This window comes from Crassostrea angulata, chromosome 7 (assembly GCF_025612915.1).
Source record: "Crassostrea angulata isolate pt1a10 chromosome 7, ASM2561291v2, whole genome shotgun sequence".
NCBI lineage: Eukaryota > Metazoa > Mollusca > Bivalvia > Ostreida > Ostreidae > Magallana > Magallana angulata.
Window position 1 is genome coordinate 396,108 of NC_069117.1, and position 20,533 is coordinate 416,640.

The following is a 20,533-nucleotide window of genomic DNA, read 5'->3' on the forward strand; positions in this document are numbered from 1 at the left end:
ATGAAATTATTTAAAAGTCTCAAACGTTTTCTCAAGTAATAATAGACTTGTCAGAAAAACCTTTCGAATTCAGAAAATAAAACCAAAAGGATAGGTCTCTAGTAGTTTTAGTAGTAGCGCCAGATTTTTTTCTTTGTTTTACCCATGTTATTTATTAGTCCCCTACCGGTTTCACCGGAGGGGACTATAGCTTTTCGTCTGCGTCCATCAGTCCGTCTGTCCGAAAATGCTGAACAGCTTTAAAATGTCAAACTACAGATCAAGTCAACACTTTTGTAGCGTCCGGTTGACATTTCTTCGAGAAAGTTAATTTTTATGTTCTAATTTTTTTTGATGTTCTGGTTCGTTATTGGGATCGGTGTGTATTGAATAAACGAGGAAAGTATGTAGTCAGAAGTGATATCGTGCATTACTTGTACCATTCCTTTTCTTGTTTCTAACAAACAAATAAGTTCTCTAAAATAGTCTCAAATATTGTGTAAATTTAATCGATAGGGTTTTTGTAATATTACAATCGGGTTCGTTGTCGGGTTGGTCTGTTGATTCAGGGTACATAAGACGGTAAGAAATACTATTTTGCATAACAGGGCATTGTTTTCATAAATTTTTACCAGCGAATACAGAATAGACTTGGTGAAATATATATATATATATATATATATATATATATATATATATATATATATATATATATATATATATATATATATATATATTCTCATTGACCTGAAATCGCTTGGGTTTTTTTGGGGGGTGTTTGGGGGGAGATGAGTATTACCATGTTCCGATTTTATGGTCTCAGCATCATATGCATGAATCGTATACGGTTCCCCTGTGAAAATCTTTTCTTCGTACAACAAAGATTCGGATGTTAGATCAACTTTGTAGATTTTCTTAGCACCAAAGCTGACTAAATGCAGCATGCTCTGAAATAAGATTGGTAAAATAAAGTTTTAAAGAAGGCAAACTACCGTATGGCTTTTTAGTGTTAGTTATTACAGGTTCGCACTTTTTCATTTCCATAGTGAAGTTAGTTTATATTTCTAATGATGATAATTCTATATAAAGCGTATTCTGATTGGCCTAGACAAAAATCAACAGATACGAATTTCACAGACTATTTATGTTATATAGCAAAAAGTTCAACAGCTTTTATTTGTATTGGTTTTATGCGTCTGTCTTCTATTTCGTTGAATTTCAGACGTTCAATGTATGCTGGTTCAAGTGTAAATCATAGATTGACCAAGTAATATATTTATTTCGTAGTTAATGTTTTGGTAGTGTGTAGTCCAATCATTACCTGGTGGTACGCTACGCCTGTCATTGACACCGTATTCATACGTCTGATGACTCTCCTGTTGGACCCGTCGTAATCACATCCCTCCAATGTCTGTCTGTTGTGATCTGCCCAGTACAGCTTGTCGTTGTCAGTATCCACGGTAAGGGAGACAACCCTTAATATGCCTCTATATACAATGACCACTCTGTCCTGTCCGTCTAAGGAGGCCCTCTCAATTCGCGAATTTTGACCATAATCGGAAAAGAACATCACTCTGTTAAAATAAAGAAAACACTATGAATAGTTTTTCAAAAAATATATGATTAGGTCAAGCCTCGTCTGTTTAAAATGATAAATTATAAAAGCAAAGTGGATCTTAAGCCATTAGAGTTCGAAATGTCGATATCAACTCACTTTTCACCTAGATAAAGAAAAAACGTGCTATTTCGCTATACAAATCTAGTCATATGATAAATATAGCACCACAAAGTACTGTTAAGAGGCCAATGTTAACTTACACTTACATTTGTAAAATGAGTCATTGCATACCTTTTTGAATTGTTAATTAAAGACTAAACTAAAGGAGGGGAATGAAGAATACAGGTTATTCACAGTTTGAATTAGAATTTTTTTTTTATTATTATAATTTAGTATATCTGAAGGTTTGTATAATGATATCGTAAGTTATAGAATTTTATATTTAATGGAAAGAAAGATACTTCCCTGTGTTTTCTTTTTCTATCTGAGCCCTAATATTTAAGTCTCTCGGTCTTAATATAAGCATAGTATAAATAGTGCCTGTTTGGATGTTTAACAGTTGAAACCCCTGGGAAAACTTTAGTCAGCCGACGCGTTCACCTTTGAAAGTAATTGCTGGCTACCTATGTTTGACTTGCATGCAGTGAAGCCGGTTTTCAGGATTTTTTTGGTAAAAGTATTACTTTCATATCAGGCCGGGTTAAATAGGTCAATATAAAATCAGCGCGTTTGTTTAAATCCGACAATTTCGATATGCTGTATATTTGATACGACTTTAACTTTAATTAATAAAATCATATCGTTTGTTAGCCAGTTTAAAACTGGGCCTTTAATATTTTCTTTTCATTTTCCTCTACGTCCTCGTCAAATCTGAATCAAAGCAAATACTATGTACAATAATATAACCTTCTTCTCCTATTTATGACCATTTTGTTATCATAAAAGTTGATATGTTTCCCAATGTTTAAGTTTTTTTCTTCGACAAGTAAACCCATGTTTGTTGACAAAGAAGCAGGCTAAAAATCACAAATAAACATCTTGTAATCTTAAAAAGTTTAAGCGCTTAATGGAAATTTAATCAAACAATCAATTGGTAGATCTTTTGAAACATTTTTCATGCTTGCTTAGCATTAATAAAAAACACTACATGTATCTCTTATAGATGTTACTTAAGCTTTGGTGTCTCATCAATAAAGCTGTAAAATTTACTTAAAAGGAACTTCCTTTATTTTCACAACAATTGTTTCGCAGATTTTAAAAAGTGAATACCTATCTCCGGGATCCAAAGCCAGTCCTTCGGGGTGATCCAAATCTGTGCGAATAACAACGTTATAGATCTCCTTCTTGGTGGTAAATATTGGTTTCATAGCGATCCAGTCGTACATGGAATCGCACCAATACAAATTACCCGTGATAAAGTCATAGGCTATTTGTTCAATTGCTGCGTATCTTCCTTTGTACGAAAGAAATAACTCGGTAGAACTACTAGTATTTAGCCAAATAGAAAAATCAAAAATGGTGTAAATGCCATCATTTATGGCTGTGAAAATAACCGATAACCTTGGATCGGATGCAATACTCGTGATTAGTGCTTCTGGTGGTTTTATTAATAAATTAAGAGCATTGAGGAAATCTGTAGACTCATCAGGAATTTCTGGATATGTTTTAATTGCAGCACGGTTGTACATTCCTAGAATGATACCTTTCTCGTTTGAAAGACCTGAAAAAAAATCTCAGACTGTGCAAACATAATCACTAAATATTTTTTATCATCTGCTATTTCTTTGAATTATAGATGATCATAATTATTGCAAAAAATCAATTAAAATTCTTGAATTCTTGTTTAAAAGAAACACATTTGCGTCAGAAAACAGGATTTGGTAACGTTACTATCTTGGAAGACAGCGGCATTCTTGATCTTGTGATATTTACCGAATTGGGTAACGTTACAGCCTCTTACTGAAGCTGAACAATGATATTCTATGATTGTTGTGACGCTATATAAGTAGTTCCATGACTAAGATATTTTAACATTTGGACATTTTTTCCCATTACTTTTCAAGGAATTGTATCACCTCGTTTTGAAATAGTTATACATTGATACCAAATAGTTCTTGACGCTGTTTATTATAACCAAATGACTTTAAAACCGATTTTTTCCCAGCGTATTAACCTTGCCTTTAAAATTTACCTGAATAATTCGTGTTACGTTTGTGTTTCTTTATGATTATATCGTTTGTATTGCCCATTTCTTTGTCATACTATGTTACATTTTCGATTACATGTAGACTGAGTACTTACCTAATCTGTAAATCACGACTCCCTCAGTTCGGTGTATACATTTGGTGTTCACAAACCATATTGGGTCAATTTATTTTAGGGATGGCTATCGATTTCAAAATTGCTAATCGGTTAATCGCAATTTGTTCCGACCAATTAAACGGTAACTCATATCAAAATACGCTATTTTATGTCATTTTATTATTCATTTTTCTTTCACTGTCATTAATACCAAAAGATAACCGCAATAGGAATATTCTGTTTAAGGTATGATTAAATAACAACTTCTTTGAAAAGAAATATATTCATTATGTATTTTTGTTTAAAAGCAAACATGCATATGTCATAATTTCGTCGTAGTTCAACTTATCAAACATATAAAGTGTTCTACAAAGGTCAATTAAAGTTTTCCTATGACAATTTTGACAAGTTCTATTTGAATTAATCATCTAACACTGGACTGAATAATTATGCCAGTGCCAAGGTGGCATTTTTACACCCGCTTAAGATTTAGTTTTGTAAAAATCCATATATACCCAGCTGTCTATGGGGTATACTTTTGTTTCTAGTGTATCTTACCTGAAAGGTGAGATATTTGTCTTTCAAAATAAATATCCCATAGAAAAAAAATTCCATAGGACAATTAATTTTTTTACCGAAAATATTAAAAATCCTATAGAATTTTCTTTAAATCAGGAGGAAAGTTTTTGCTGCAAGAATTTTTTTCAGACAGGTAATTTTCCTATAGGAAATTTAGATATCCTCTCGGATTTTAACATCCTATTGAAGTTTTGCTCTAATGATATCGGAATTTTAATTCCTATATAATTTTCTTTTATTCCGTTAGGAAATTTCAAATATCCTATAGGAAAAATGTTTTTCATGTGGTAATGAATATTTTCCTAAGGGATTTTTAAAGGGTAAATATTTCATCTGACAAGTGAGAAACACTTAAAACAAAGGTGGATATAGCCTCTTTCAGCAATTCAGCTTAGACGGATGCAAAAATGCCACCCTGGCATTGGCATAATTATCCGGCACAGTGCTATCTTTTCCGGTCGTAATAACATATATGTGCCAAATAAAAACAAAAATACATTTGCTATATATGTAAATTAAATTTTCCCCCAAAAAATGTAAAAAAAAAAAAATGAACGTATCCGAAACTAACGGTAGTCACGGTACTCAACAGCAAATAATATGATTAAATAAACTATGGACGAGACAGGACATCGACATGTTGTTTAACAATCTTACAGTGTACACATTAACGCCTGAACATACCGATGCCCCCCAATGATCACAACCCCAGGCCCTAACTGCCTCCAAATTAACTTGATCAAACAAGATAAGATTATTTGCAAATGATACTATGATACTTCACTATTTGCTATTATTTGTGATAATGTTATACAACTTTATCAGTCACTAATGGCCTGGACACAATATAAAAAATGGTCCAGCATATGAACTGTGCATTTTAATGTAAGAAAAACTGTAAATGGTGACTATACTAGACCAAATGTAAACTTTCCTGCAATCGGTTTGAAATGGTGAAATGATGAATATTAAAAAAGTCATGTACACTTCAGCTTGCATATACAGTCTGATAGTAGTTTGTTCAATCATATCAGTGGTATTTATGAAAAAGCATGCAAAAGGTTGAATATATTAAAATTGCTCAAGCATACAATTGATAGAGAAACACCTGTAAAATATATTCGCTCTTATAATACCTATACTGAAATATTGTGATGTTGCATGGGGCAACTGTACCAAGAAAAGCTCTGAATTGTTTGAAAAGGTACCAACTGAAGCAGCCAGAATAATAACAGAACTGAGAGTTAACTCTCCTAAAAGTATCTTGATGCAGAATTTAAAAGTTCATTAACTTAATTCATTCTTAAGTCAAAACTTTAAATACAAAAATACCCAAAGCTTGCAAACACTACAGTTTTGGTAATAGGGAAAAATATTATTTTTGTCGATTACGGAATAAAGCTAGTAATTTAAATGCTCACTCATATCTTATTGAATAGAGACGATGGTCAAAATGTGGATCGTAATAGGAAGGGAATGTACATTATTTCACGAATGTCAAGTTCAATTCAATTCAAATTAGTTTCACCCAAACAGTCAACGTTTTTGGTAACAGAAACTATGGGGTTTTCTTATAACGCAAAATCAAAGACGAAACCCCCAGTGCCATTGGCTACATGACAAACAAGATTTAAATATCTGATTCGTTTGTCAAGTTTGATTAGTTCTGAACGTGGTTTATCAGAGACATAGATCAATGAATGAGTATTTTAAAATAACTTAAAGTACAAACAGTTATAAGGACGAAAGATAGAAATCAAACAGATGTTAAACAAAAAAAAACCCCAACAAATAGAACGGTGCTAAGATGTCGGGGGTTTTTTGTGGGTTTTTTTTTTTTTGATTGTTTTTTTTTGGTGGAAATTATAAAATAAAATGTATCTGTCTAATATCTTATTTGAATCTTTCTGACCCCCCCCCCCCCCAATTAAAATTCCGATTGTCATAATTATTATCAACGAGGATAAGAATTTTACAATGCTTAGAATCTGGATAGTATGGTGGCATATCTCTGCCTGTTATTTCCAAGTTATTTTTCTATCAAATATGTCAACATGTTGACATCCAAGAAAATTGCAATCAAATGAGAATTATTAAAAGACAAAAAAAATCTCAAATATCGCCCACAAGTGACAACAAATATTGCTAGATGCTACTTATTTTTATAGAATTACAACTTATTTATGTTAACATATAAGATAGATATGCTGACATAAAACTTATTTATGTCGACATGCAACTTAGTTATGTTCACATGCTACCTATTTATGTCGAAATTCAACTTAGTTAAGTTCACATGCGAGATAAATATGTTCACATGCAACTTATAAATTGCATGTGAACATAACGAAGTTGCATGTCAACATAAATAAGTTGCATGTCAACATATTAATCTTCATTGTTTACATATTTAAGTCGCATGTCAGCATAAATAAGTTGCATGCCGACTAAAATAAGTTGCATATCAACATAAATATGTTGCATATCAACATAGCTACGATGCATGTCGACATAAATAAGTAGCTTCCAGCATCTTCGCTGTTATAAGTTGGCGATATTTGAGATTTTTATAATTTTTTATAATTTTTTGTTTACTGCAATTTTCTTGCATGTTAACATAGTTATGTTGCATATTGACATAACTATCTTGCATGTCAACAAATTTATCTTGCATGTCGACATATTTGAAAGAAAAATATCTTGCATACAAGGGGCAGAGACTTACTTTATATTAAGTATTTATAATCAAAGTGATAATCAGTTATAAAACTCTTAAACACGAAAGGGACCGATATTGATTTATTACAGCACACGTAAAGAAAGAAAATGCACACGGTCACAAACGGATAGATTATATTGGCATGAGATACATGTAATAAATGATGGGTTAAACAGGGATTTTGTTTTTATATAAAGAATATCATTAGGAGTGACTTTGCTAATATATCTAGCACCTTCTAATATTAAGACCACAAAATATGTCCCGATTCGTAGGAATTATTACCAATTGTCATGTACCGTCAATTAAAGATTTTATTTTAAATTTTATTCGACTTTGGTGTTATTTTAGATCGGCACAACCATCTCCCACTAATCTGGACATCAGTTAAGTATTAACAGATTAAAACAAACAACATTACATTGGGAAGGAAAATGTTATCCAACATTGCGAACATTTTCAAAAGTTCAAATTTATTGAGATACATATTCTCAATAAATATACAGTGTTATTTGTGTGATATTGATTCAAGCGTGATATTACGTGTAGATGAAGTCATGATAAGCAATTGCTTAGTCGCAACTCTTTCTGTTCCAATCGATTTAATGCATACTTGTATCGAATTCAAATGCATAATATATTGCTCTGTTGTTTGTTATTATTCTGACAAGTAAGCAAATTTTATAACGGCTATTTAATATGTCAACGATATGCTATTTGTGTGCATATAAACAAATTTTGTTTATATGATATAATCGTTATACAAAACATAGAGAAATGTTCAAGAAAAACAAAGATAAAATGTACAAGAGCACCTCTGACCATATACAGCTTTGTTGTAAAGTTTTAAGATACATGTATGTTATTGTCGTTATCATTGGAAATGAAAATAACATTTGATAGACACCGACTGATCATGTCCGACGACTTTGATGGTCGCTAAGACCCGACGATTTATGCTAGCTTTTTGTACAATTACATACGTAAATACAAACTTTCTATTCTATTTTGAAAGAAAAGTAAAGGCGGACGATGCCGTATAAAGTTGAACAAAGCGATGTGAAAAATAAACACTTACCAAAAGAAAAATGTTGTAATAAAAGCATAATTCCAAATATCGGCATTGAGTATATCATTTTGTTTCTTACAGTCAGGAATCTAAACCTTAAGAAATTTAAAGAAAGGAAACCCCGAGTTATGAGCTGCGTTTTAAAATAGAAATGTAATCGGTGCCAATAATTATATTAGTTTAAAATGCCCTGAGTTGGTTTTATGAATAGGGACTGATAGTAAGGGTGCACGTTTCTGTATTTCTTCGTTTAATGATATAAAAACAAGTCAATGGTGCCAGTAAGACAATACGATAAAAGTAGGTAGACGGAAGGTCACTGATACACAGCAAGTAGTTACCATGCATATGTAACTAATTAATTAAGTAATAAGTTACATAAGTAAATATATTTTTAGTAGAAGGCTTTAGCAGACGAACCAGTTAACACCGTATCAGTATAGTTACAGTTGTAAAGACGCTTAAATACGTATAAAACTGCTTTAATTTGAAAATTTCAAGTTCTACGATTTGATATTGTTTTACGACAGCAACATAAAACATATTCGTAAATCAGGAGCTAAAAGTGTGCATGTTGTGGCAAGAAATTGATTTCGGGATTGTAAGTTTAACTGCAAACTCTCGGAATGTTTTCTCTAACGTTTCCGGAGTTAAGCAGATCCAATAGTCGCTGTCATTTTTAAACTGCATTCATCTCATCAAAAAAAAAAAAAAAAATAAAGGAAAATACCCAAAATTAAAAAATATATATACATGGATATATACGCAAATTGAACCGTTAGGTCCCCCTCCCCCCCCCCCACCTCTTTAGTTTAGAAAACGCAACTCACTTTAAAGAGTAGTTTATTCTTGATAATTCTTTTATAGAATAATGCTTTTATTAATAGCGGATGTTAAAGTCTTAATCCCCGAACCCCCGACCCCAGGCAAACACTATTTCACTTGGATCCAAATCCCCTGGAAAAAAGTTTCTGGATCTGTGATTTGATAACCCTGATTAAAATTTTGTTCGGATATGTGTTATGCACAAGTACAAGTACACAACTCTACAGAGAAAAACAACCAAGGTTTGCTAATCAAGCATGTCTATACATTTAATTCTGTCTTGTTGATGGAATGGACCATAACAAATTAAAACAATACGTTTTAAAATATACAGTCATGGAATGTAATTCTAAAGTTACTTGTTGTTAACACATTTGGCACTGAACAAAGCGGCACCCCATCCCATCTACCTTTGATCGTATTTAAAATAAATATCCTTCTATAAATGTTGCACACGTTTCACTCATTATCAAGTGTTTACTTAGGAAGAGAAGTTTTAAAAATGTTGAATTTTTTGGTATAAATTATATATAATGTTATAACATCCAAACGAATAGTTTATAATCATTTTGTGTACAAAAAAAGATATGCATTCATTGCTAAAGCCGGACTGATAATTTTTGTTAATATAAACATGTTTTAAATGAAAATATCCATGTGGGGATCAAGAAGGGAGATTAATAACTGTGTCTTGGTCCCAGTGATTGGCGAGGTCAAGACATAACACCAATCAAGTTTTTAGTCAAAGACACCATCTTCAAGTCTAAACTCGGCTTGCCCCTTACCAAATTGTATGTAAATATTTGAACAATTGTATTGTGACTTGTTAGTGTGTTTATATATGGAAACGTAGATGGGGAACGCATTTATTTACATCACAATTTCAGTAATAGCCTTAGTTGTTGACTTAAGAAACATTTAATGTTTCCCGCTATCAAAGAACATTGCTTTTTCATCAGTGATGTCCTCATCTAAGTTTGCTCAAAATTTACATTTTGATTTTTAGTATATTTGTTATCATATGTCTTAGTTCACTGGCAATGCTCCGTGTTTTGGGAAAACATTTTTTTTTAGATATATATAATTACATGCACTGTGCTGTACTTTGATTTGACCCGCCACGCTTGGCTAGAGTGGCTAGTGCGACAATGGGCTTTAGTTAGGTAACGATTGGGGATGATTTTGGCCATATCAGCCAAGGCTTAGGACGCAATGCTCGCTAAATATCAATAACATTGCAGGCTGGACTGGTGGCAAGGAATCGCTGGTTGTATGCGCTGATTGAATTAGGAAATTAACTAAACCTGTTCCATCGTGATGCCTGGGTTTTATCCTGTGTCGTGCCAGGCACTTTGTTTTTCTTAAAAGAATTACTAGTTTTGTAAATTTTGTCGAAAAGACTGAAAAACTTGCAAATGGCCAAACTGGTTTGGTTGTATTAAATAAAAATTTCAAAGGCTAAAGAGTATAAGGAAATGGATAACGCTAAAGCCAAGGCAGAGCCAATTTGGTACTGAAAATGCCTGGGCTTGGACAAGCTTACTGACCCTATGATGAATGGATAACCTTATATGTTTGTAACAGGTCGTGAAAAGTCAAGTCTCAACCAGGACTCGAGGCCAGGGCCTCTGGCGTACCGTGCCAGCGTTCTAACTACTGAGCATTTGAGACCCGATATATTGACTGATAGTCACACACCTGTTAACCCGGTGACATACTCCCCCTCTTGCTAGAAATTCGTCCTGGAATTTACGAGTAGAATTCTACCAGTTAAAGAAATGTTGTGAAACATGTTCCTATGGAGTGACCGTGGGATTTGCACGTTGGGTGGCAAATGAAGCAGGTGGTGAAAAGTCAAGTCTCAACCAGGACTCGAAGCCAGGGCCTCTGGCGTACCGTGCCAACGTTCTGACCACTGAGCTATTGATACCCGATATATTGACTGATAGTCACATACCTGTTAACCCGGTTAACCCGGTTAGATCCACACATAATTATTATCATTCAATAAGATATGATCGACGTTATAATTATATGTTCTATTCGGCTATGTGAACATGATAAATGATTACGATGTAGAATCCTTATGACGGTTGTCGTAACTGATTAGTGTCACTAGGATACGCTTCTATGGAATTTCAAATTTAGTATCTGAATGGAATATCTAGAATTTTAGATGTGAAAATTAGACTTCTGGATTAACTGACTGTTTTAAGTAGAAAGGTAATTTCATTTTTGTATTGTTTTATACAGTAAAAGAGGATTTTGAAAATAGCTATGCGAGTTTCTAGGTTTTAATTCATACTGATACGTCTGCTTTATTTTCACATAAGGTATCCTAAATGTGACTTAAACGGGATATACGTTATGCGTAAGTATTACAATACATGCATTGTATTTTACCCATTGTCTGAAGACCTAATTTTGTATTCTTATGAAGCAGATTTTATACAAAAACTTGTACGTGAAAAATATAAATCAATCGCTGTGTCCTTCAACTTAACATTCAGGTATATCGACGACGTATTATCAATTAACAATTGTTATTTCCATACTTACGTCGACTTGATATATCCCAGTGAACTTGAAATAAAAGATAACACAGAATCTGCGTCATCTGGTTCATATTTGGAGATTTTACTGGAAATGGTCATTGATGGTAACCTAACAACAAAACTTTATGATAAACGCGATGACCTCAATTTTTCTATAGTCAACTTTCCTTACTTATGTAGCAATATACCTTCATCACCTACATATGGTGTTTTTGTCAATCAGTTAATTCGATACACAAGGGCATGCTCTTCGTATGAACAGTTTCTAAGGCGAGACAAGCTACTGACAAACAGTCTCGTTTGAAGTCATCTTTTCGTAAGTTCTATGGTCGATACAACACATATTATAAAACACAGTAGACTACTGTTTTAGTAATTTACATATAAATAGAGATTAACATGAAGCTGTCATTGTATAGTAAATAAAGTAAATCAAGACTCAATGCGTGCGCAAATAGTTGAATTAACCGGATTCCACATAAAGACACAACTGTGTTCGGCCGAAGCCGATCAAAATAAATAAACGGGAATTTTTAAGGAAACGTATGTATGAATTGAAAAGAAATAATTTAATCTGTCTGAGTTTACACGGCTTATTGCGATAATGTTAAAGTTTTTTCCAATTAAAGGAACCTCTTATACGAATATGCGAAGTAAAAGAGTAACATCCTCATGCCGTATCGTTCTCGTAGAAAAATATTTTCATATAAAATATTCAAGTGCAAGTTTAAAGTTTACAGTTGTCAATACTTCTGTAATTTTTCCATTAATTTAAATTTAAACAAATGACACAAAAAATGATTTATGATAACAATTATGTTCTGGGAATAAAAAAACGTTAATATAACCAGTAATTTATTCTTTTTTTTTAATGATATAATCTCTCTCCTGGGGCTATATACAATCATTCATAACAAGACTTACCTCATTTATTTACACACTGTAGGAACATGAGAATATATCTTTTAAAAATCATGATTCAATTTGAGACCTTTGCTTCTTAATATTTAATTAGTAAAAAAGTATATCGATAGAAATGTAATTGAATCACTTTACCTCGCATGTCACATTTGAAGAAATGATTTAATAAAAGGTTATACAAAATAAGTCATATAAAGATTATGATGTTTAAAGCATTTGGATTTATGTAGGTTTTGGTAGGTCAATGACCGTTGTTGGGCTCATCGTAATCACCATTCCCTGCATCATACATGGAGTTGATTGTAACGTATTCATCCCCGGCTCGTTGAAATCCTCGGTTCTCAAACGTCAAAAGTGCGTTGTGTTGTGTGCTTGATGACGTCCTTTTATACCGCCCACTGCAATGAATACATATATATTTTTGAAGATTGCTCAGATTGAAAAAAAAAACAATCCTTTAATGGTAGCTAACAACCACTTAATTTCCAATAAGTACCTTTGATTGAGGAGCTATTTTTTACCTTTAAAAATTTAGTCAGTTAGTCTCATCTTAAGCTGATAGTTATAATTTATTTGAAACGGTTAGAAAGATTCCTCAAAATATTGTGCTACATTTGAAATAAAAAAAAGTTACTATAATTGATAAAATTTTATAAAAAATGAAATTCAGTTTAAAGAAACTAAAGTAGGTTTTAAGCAACACTTCATTGAAACATATTCAAGTCAGAATTTCTTTGATCACTTTTTGTATTGAAGCTTTGTCCATTTTTAATGAAAAATTAGATATGATTACAATAAAATATTTGAATTAATTATAATAAACAAATCATATTCTACTTGTATTAAAATGAAGTCAATGTTAAAATATTTGCGATATGCTGTCTACAAATCATTTAGAGCACACTTAATTTTTTAAACATTGCATGTCGTAGAACGATCTGTAAAATATGTAAATAACACAATCATAAAATTGGCAAAACTATGTTGATTCGAAACTAAAATGTGTTATAAAATGTCTGCCATTTTTTTTAAACGAAATTTTTTTTTCTGATTTGGAATAATATTATATTTGATAGAGCCCAATTATTTACAGTTTTTAATTATGATATCAATTTTCAAAAGATTAAATTTTGACAACTTAAATTCCTATATAGTTACAATCACAACTAATATTAAGGATTTATAGCATTAACCTAAATTCGAGAATAGTACTTTTTATGTTGTCTTAGAAAAAGGAGAAAGTGTTCGATGCATTTATTAATGTGACGACGGTTCTTTACTTTGGTTAGTATGATTAGTGACTTCATGAAACCAGTTATAGTCATGGCATCTAAAACGTAAACCACTAATTCACGATCACAAAAATTAGTGTATACCTTTATACCACAAATGAAAAATAAATCAACAAATAAAATTATTCTACTATGTTAAATTATTATACTTCCATGGTAAACACTGAAATCTGACGCAGTTTATAATTCGTTTTATCACCAATCGCAACACACTAGGCAATGGGTAACACAGCGAATTGTTACATGCGCGTCCGATTCGTCGTAAAATTCAAATGAAAAAATTTAAAAGAAGTAAAGTGTTCTTAAAAATGAAAGCATTCAGTATAACAAAAAAGCGCCTGTTTGTGAGGTCAACACTATTTATATATTATCAACCATTATCATTATCGGAAAATGAAAAAGTGTCATTGACCGATGTTGATAATTGCCCAAGTTAAATAAATTTGAATATTTAAGCAAGGAATTGAGATCCATAGTCTAGTATTAAATTTAAGGAACATCATAAAAATACATCTAAATTTTCTTCTTCTACTTAAAGTAAAACCATTAAAAAGTATAATAGTCTTCTAATGATAAAGACTGTCAACCTTTATTTTACAATTACAGTACCGATGTATATTGTTTCGTTTTTTCAGCAGACAGATGATTCCAACGATGCCCAGTACTACGACGACCGCACCAGCTGATGCTAACCCCAGGTATAGATAATTAATATCCATCTTGTGTTTTTCTGGAGTAGGATTTCCCTCTGAAAAGACACCACGAAAGATGATCACTGTAATTTGTAAATTGTTATCACATTGCCTCATATGAATTGCCGTTTATGATACAATTATTTATTTTAGTTCTTTTTGAAAACAAAGTTAGACACTGACAATATTTCAGACAGAAATGCGTATCAACATGGTCTACAAAATGATGTCAACAATACATGTATGTAGAGATTTTGACATTAGTATAAAAAAGTGAACAGAAAATGATAGAATTAAGGAGCTAAATATATGTTTGATTTACGGAGTTCAGGAATTCAATGCAATGCCTTTTTAAAAAGTGTGTCCACAGCATCTTCTCATTATTACATAATATATATACTATTACATTTCGGATATTGAAGACAGCTACTAAGACTCACGTGAACACAGTGTATTTGTATCGCGGTTCCACGTCCCGTCAGCTGTGCACATCAAATTGGTAGATGTTGTGGGACGGTAACCAAGAGTACAGGAGAAGGAACAAGATTCACCAATCCTTCTACTACACTTTGGTGACAACACAGCAGTGTCCAGAGACTCGGGACACATAATCACTGTAGAGAAATAAAATTGTTGTTCTATTTCAAAATTTCATTATGTTTTAGAAAGAAATTTCAAACTACAAATTTAAAAAAAAAAAATGGTCGAAATATGTATTGAAAAACTGCGTTGTAAAGCATATAATATGCAAAATTGAAAATTTATATTCTGCATATTGAGTGTATTAAAAGGAATTTCCAATCAGAGTGAACAATTGATAGAATTAAGGAGCAAAATCAATGTTTGATTGACGGAATTCAGGAATTCAATGCAATGCCTTTTTAAAAAAATTGTCCACAGCATCTTCTTGTTATTACATGATATATATACGATTACATTTCGGATATTAAAGACAGCTACTCAGACTCACGTGAACACAGTGTATTTGTATCGCGGTTCCACGTCCCGTCAGCTGTGCACATCAAATCGGTAGATGTTGTTGTACGGTAACCATTAGTACAGGAGAAGGAACAAGAGTCACCAATCCTTCTACTACACTTTGGTGACAACACAGCAGTGTCCAGAGATTCGGGACACATAATCACTGTAGAGAAATATAACTGTTGTTCTATTTCAAAATTTCATTTTTTTCTGGAAAGAAATTTCAAACTACAAATTTAAAAAAAACTTAAATGGTCGAAATATGTATTGAAAAACTGCGTTGTAAAGCGTATAATATACAGAAAATTAAACATATTCTGCATATTGAGTGTATTAAAAGGAATTTCCAATCAAAGTGAACAATTGATAGAATTAAGTAGCTGAATAAATGTTTGATTTACGGAATTCAGGAATTCAATGCAATGTCTTTTTTAAACATTCGTCCACAGCATCTTGTCGTTATTACATGATATATATATATACGATTACATTTCGGATATTGAAGACCTGCTACTAAGACTCACGTGAACACAGTGTATTTGTATCGCGGTTCCACGTTCCGTCAGCTGTGCACACCAAATTGGTATATGATGTTGGACGGTAACCATTAGTACAGGAGAAGGAACAAGAGTCACCAATCCTTCTAATACACTTTGGTGACAACACAGCAGTGTCCAGAGACTCGGGACAGATAATCACTGTAGAGAAATATAATTGTCGTTCTATTTCAAAATTTCATTATTTTCTGGAAAGAAATTTCAAACTACAAATTTAAAAAAAAAAATTTAAATAATCGAAAAATGTATTGAAAAACTGCGTTGTAAAGCATATAATATACAAAAATGAAAAACTGATATTCTGCATATTGAGCGTATTAAAAGGAATTTCCAATCGGAGTGAACAATAGATAGAATTAAGGAGCTCAACAAATGTTTGATTTACAGAATTCAGGAATTCAATGCAATGCCTTTTTGGGGGTTGATTTTAATCAACTCTCCTATGCAGTTACTCAGAGAAACCGAAAGTGAAACAGTGTTTGGACCTCAGCACAAATATTGCTGCACACAAGAAAGACTTAGTTCTTTAAAATAATTGATAAATTCGATCTAATGTATGCGTAAGCATTGTTTTTCAAGGAAACTTATTTATAAATATATTGAAAATAATCAGATTTTAAATGGTATGAACAATTTAAATATCTTTTGTAGTCGTATGTATTCCTACGCTAGAGTTAAATATAGTCTCGTTCAGCTCGACGCTTGGCTGTCTCCGTAAATCCTTGTCGGAGATTTACGGTGTCAACCAGGCGTTTGGTTGAACGAGAATAGAGTTCAATATTGTTTGGATAAATACAATTTTCGAGAAATATTTCTATTACTGATACATAGTTTGATTGAATTAATTTTATCTTTAAATATTATTTAATATGATTCATATGGGGGTTTCTCGACATTCTTGTCGAAAAAGTCCAAAAATTCATATTAAAAAAATGTGCGTAATTCAAATTAGAAACTACATGTACTTGTCATGCAAAAAAACATATCATTGATTTTAAAATAAATAAACATAAACCTGAATTAATCGACAAAATCAACTCCCGTCAGTTCTTCAGTACTTTGATTAAAAATTTGTCCACAGCATCTTCTCGTTATTACATGATATATATACGATTACATTTCGGATATTGAAGACAGCTACTAAGACTCACGTGAACACAGTGTATTTGTATCGAGGTTCCACGTCCCGTCAGCTGTGCACACCAAATTGGTAGATGTTGTTGGACGGTAACCATTTGTACAAGAGAAGGAACAAGAGTCACCAATCCTTGTACTACAGTTTGGTGACAAAACAGCAGTGTCCAGAGACTCGGGACACAAAATCACTGTAGAGAAATATAATTGTCGTTCTATTTATAAAATGTCATTATTTTATGAAAAGAAATTTCAAACTACAAATTAAAAAAAATTAAATAGTCGAAATATGTATTTAAAAACTGCGTTGTAAAACATATAATATACAAAATTGAAAATTTATATTCTGCATATTGAGTGTATTAAAAGGAATTTCAATTCAGAGTGAACAATTGATAGAATTAAGGAGCTCAAAAAATGTTTGATTGACGGAATTCAGGAATTCAATGCAATGCCTTTTTTAAAAAATTGTCCACAGCATCTTCTCGTTGTTACATGATATACATGTCTATACGATTACATTTCGGATATTGAAGACAGCTACTAAGACTCACGTGAACACAGTGTATTTGTATCGCGGTTCCACATCCCGTCAGCTGTGCACACCAAATTGGTAGATGTTGTGGGACGGTAACCATTAGTACAAGAGTAGGAACAAGAGTCACCAATCCTTCTACTACACTTTGGTGACAACACAGCAGTGTTTAGAGACTCGGGACACAAAACCACTGAAGAGAAATATAATTGTCGTTCTATTTCAAAATTTAATTATGTGTGGAAAGAAATTTCAAACTACAAATTTTAAAAAAAAAATTAAATGGTCAAAATATGTATTGAAAACCTGCCTTGTTAAGCGTATAATATACAAAATTGAAAAACTGATATTCTGCATATTGAGTGTATTAAAAAGGAATTTCCAATCGGAGTGAACAATTGATAGTACTAAGGAGCTCAATAAATGATTGATTTACAGAATTCAGGAATTCAATGCAATGCCTTTTTAAAGCGCTAAGCATAGCCTAGTGCTTTATTGTCGTTAGACTTCTACTTCCGGTGCATCGAATAACCGCCTCTATGAGCAGAAGTATACATCATTTAAACTGGTTAAGGAACCAGTTTCAGTTTTTTATGCACATAACTGTACGGGCTATTGTGAATCATATGGGCTATTGTAAATCTAATGTACGGGGCTTACATGCATCATTGCAGGGGGTTTCACTTAGTGATGAGGAAATACAGTATAGTGTCAATACAGAAGCTGAAATGTTATATACATACACTGTTTATCCTTAATATACATTCAGAACCTGGGTTAGCGCTTTTCAGTACTATCAGTACTTTGATTTAAAAATTTCTCCACAGCATCTTCTCATTATTACATGATATATATACGATTACATTTCTAATGCTGAAGACAGCTACTAAGACTCACGTGAACACAGTGTATTTGTATCGCGGTTCCACGTCCCGTCAGCTGTGCACACCAAATTGGTAGATGTTGTTGTACGGTAACCATTAGTACAGGAGAAGGAACAAGAGTCACCAATCCTTCTACTACACTTTGGTGACAACACAGCAGTGTCCAGAGACTCGGGACACATAATCACTGTAGAGAAATATAATTGTCGTTCTATTTCAAAATTTCATAATTTTCTGGAAAAAAATTTCAAACTACAAATTAAAAAAAAAAATTAAGTAGTCGAATTATGTATTGAAAAACTGCATTGTTAAGCATATAATATACAAAATTAAAAACTTATATTCTGGATATTTAATGTATTAACAAGAGTTTTTAATCGGAGTGAACAATTAATAGAATTAAGGGGCTCAAAAAATGTTTGATTTACGGAATTCAGGAATTCAATGCAATGCCTTTTTTAAACATTTGTCCACAGCATCTTGTCGTTATTACATGATATATATACGATTACATTTCGGATATTGAAGACAGCTACTAAGACTCACGTGAACACAGTGTATTTGTATCACGGTTCCACGTCCCGTCAGCTGTGCACACCAAATTGGAAGATGTTGTGGGACGGTAACCATTAGTACAAGAGAAGGAACAAGAGTCTCCAATCCTTCTACTACACTTTGGTGACAACACAGCAGTGTTTAGAGACTCGGGACACAAAACCACTGAAGAGAAATATAATTGTCGTTCTATTTTAAAATTTCATTATGTTTTGGAAAGAAATTTCAAACTACAAATTTAAAAAAAAAATTAAATGGTCGAAATATGTATTGAAAAACTGCGCTGTAAAACATATAATATACATTATTGAAAATTTATATTCTGCATATTGTGTGTATTAAAAGAAATTTCCATTCAGAGTGAACAATTGATAGAATTAAGGAGCTCAAAAAATGTTTGATTTACAGAATTCAGGAATTCAATGCAATGCCTTTTTTAAACATTTGTCCACAGCATCTTGTCGTTATTACATGATATATATACGATTACATTTCGAATATTGAAGACAGCTACTAAGACTCACGTGAACACAGTGTATTTGTATCGCGGCTCCACGTCCCGTCAGCTGTGCACACCAAATTGGTAGATGTTATGGGACGGTAACCATTAGTACAGGAGAAGGAACAAGAGTCACCAATCCTTCTACTACAGTTTGGTGACAACACAGCAGTGTCCAGAGACTCGGGACACATAATCACTGTAGAGAAATATAATTGTCGTTCTATTTCAAAATTTCATTATGTTTTTTGGAAAGAAATTTCAAGCTACAAAATAAAAAGAAAAATGGTCGAAATATGTGTTTAAAAAACTGCATTGATAGAATTAAGGAGGTTAAAAGATGTTTGATTTACGGAATTCAGGAATTCAATGCAATGCCTTTTTAGAAAATTTGTCCACAGCATCTTCTCGTTGTTACATGATATATATACGATTATATTTCGGATACTAAAGACAGCTACTAAGACTCACGTGCACACAGTGTATTTGTATAGCGGTTCCACGTCCCGTCAGCTGTGCACACCAAATTGGAAGATGTTTTGGGACGGTAACCATTAGTACAAGAGAAGGAACAAGAGTCTCCAATCCTTCTACTACAATTTGGTGACAACACAGCAGTGTCAAGAGACTCGGGACACAAAATCACTGTACAGAAATATAATTGTCGTTTTATTTCAAAATTTAATTATGTTTTGGAAAGAAATTTCAAACTACAAATTAAAAAAAAAAATTAAATGGTCGAAATATGTATTGAAAACCTGCATTGTAAAGCGTACAATATACAAAATTGAAAACTTATATTCTGCATTTTGAGTGTATTAAAAGGAATTTCCAATCGGAGTGAACAATTAATAGAATTAAGTAGCTCAATAAATGTTTGATTTACGGAATTCAGGAA

The 20,533-nt window shown here is 32.4% G+C and overlaps 1 protein-coding gene across 1 annotated transcript in view; it reads right to left on the minus strand.

Moving 5' to 3' along the window:
- LOC128155423 (prolow-density lipoprotein receptor-related protein 1-like) overlaps positions 1 to 20,533 on the minus strand; it is a 59,802-nt gene that overhangs the window by 21,134 nt on the left and 18,135 nt on the right. The window contains exons 24-39 of the mRNA XM_052817121.1: positions 20,107 to 20,280; positions 19,661 to 19,834; positions 19,128 to 19,301; positions 18,595 to 18,768; positions 17,717 to 17,890; positions 17,180 to 17,353; positions 15,996 to 16,169; positions 15,461 to 15,634; positions 14,931 to 15,104; positions 14,408 to 14,546; positions 12,756 to 12,904; positions 10,119 to 10,231; positions 8,215 to 8,338; positions 2,807 to 3,257; positions 1,301 to 1,553; positions 779 to 926 (exon numbers count right to left, since the gene is read on the minus strand). Of these exons, the coding sequence (XP_052673081.1) occupies positions 779 to 926; positions 1,301 to 1,553; positions 2,807 to 3,257; positions 8,215 to 8,338; positions 10,119 to 10,231; positions 12,756 to 12,904; positions 14,408 to 14,546; positions 14,931 to 15,104; positions 15,461 to 15,634; positions 15,996 to 16,169; positions 17,180 to 17,353; positions 17,717 to 17,890; positions 18,595 to 18,768; positions 19,128 to 19,301; positions 19,661 to 19,834; positions 20,107 to 20,280 (2,943 nt within the window). The remainder of the gene's footprint in view (positions 1 to 778; positions 927 to 1,300; positions 1,554 to 2,806; positions 3,258 to 8,214; positions 8,339 to 10,118; positions 10,232 to 12,755; positions 12,905 to 14,407; positions 14,547 to 14,930; positions 15,105 to 15,460; positions 15,635 to 15,995; positions 16,170 to 17,179; positions 17,354 to 17,716; positions 17,891 to 18,594; positions 18,769 to 19,127; positions 19,302 to 19,660; positions 19,835 to 20,106; positions 20,281 to 20,533) is intronic.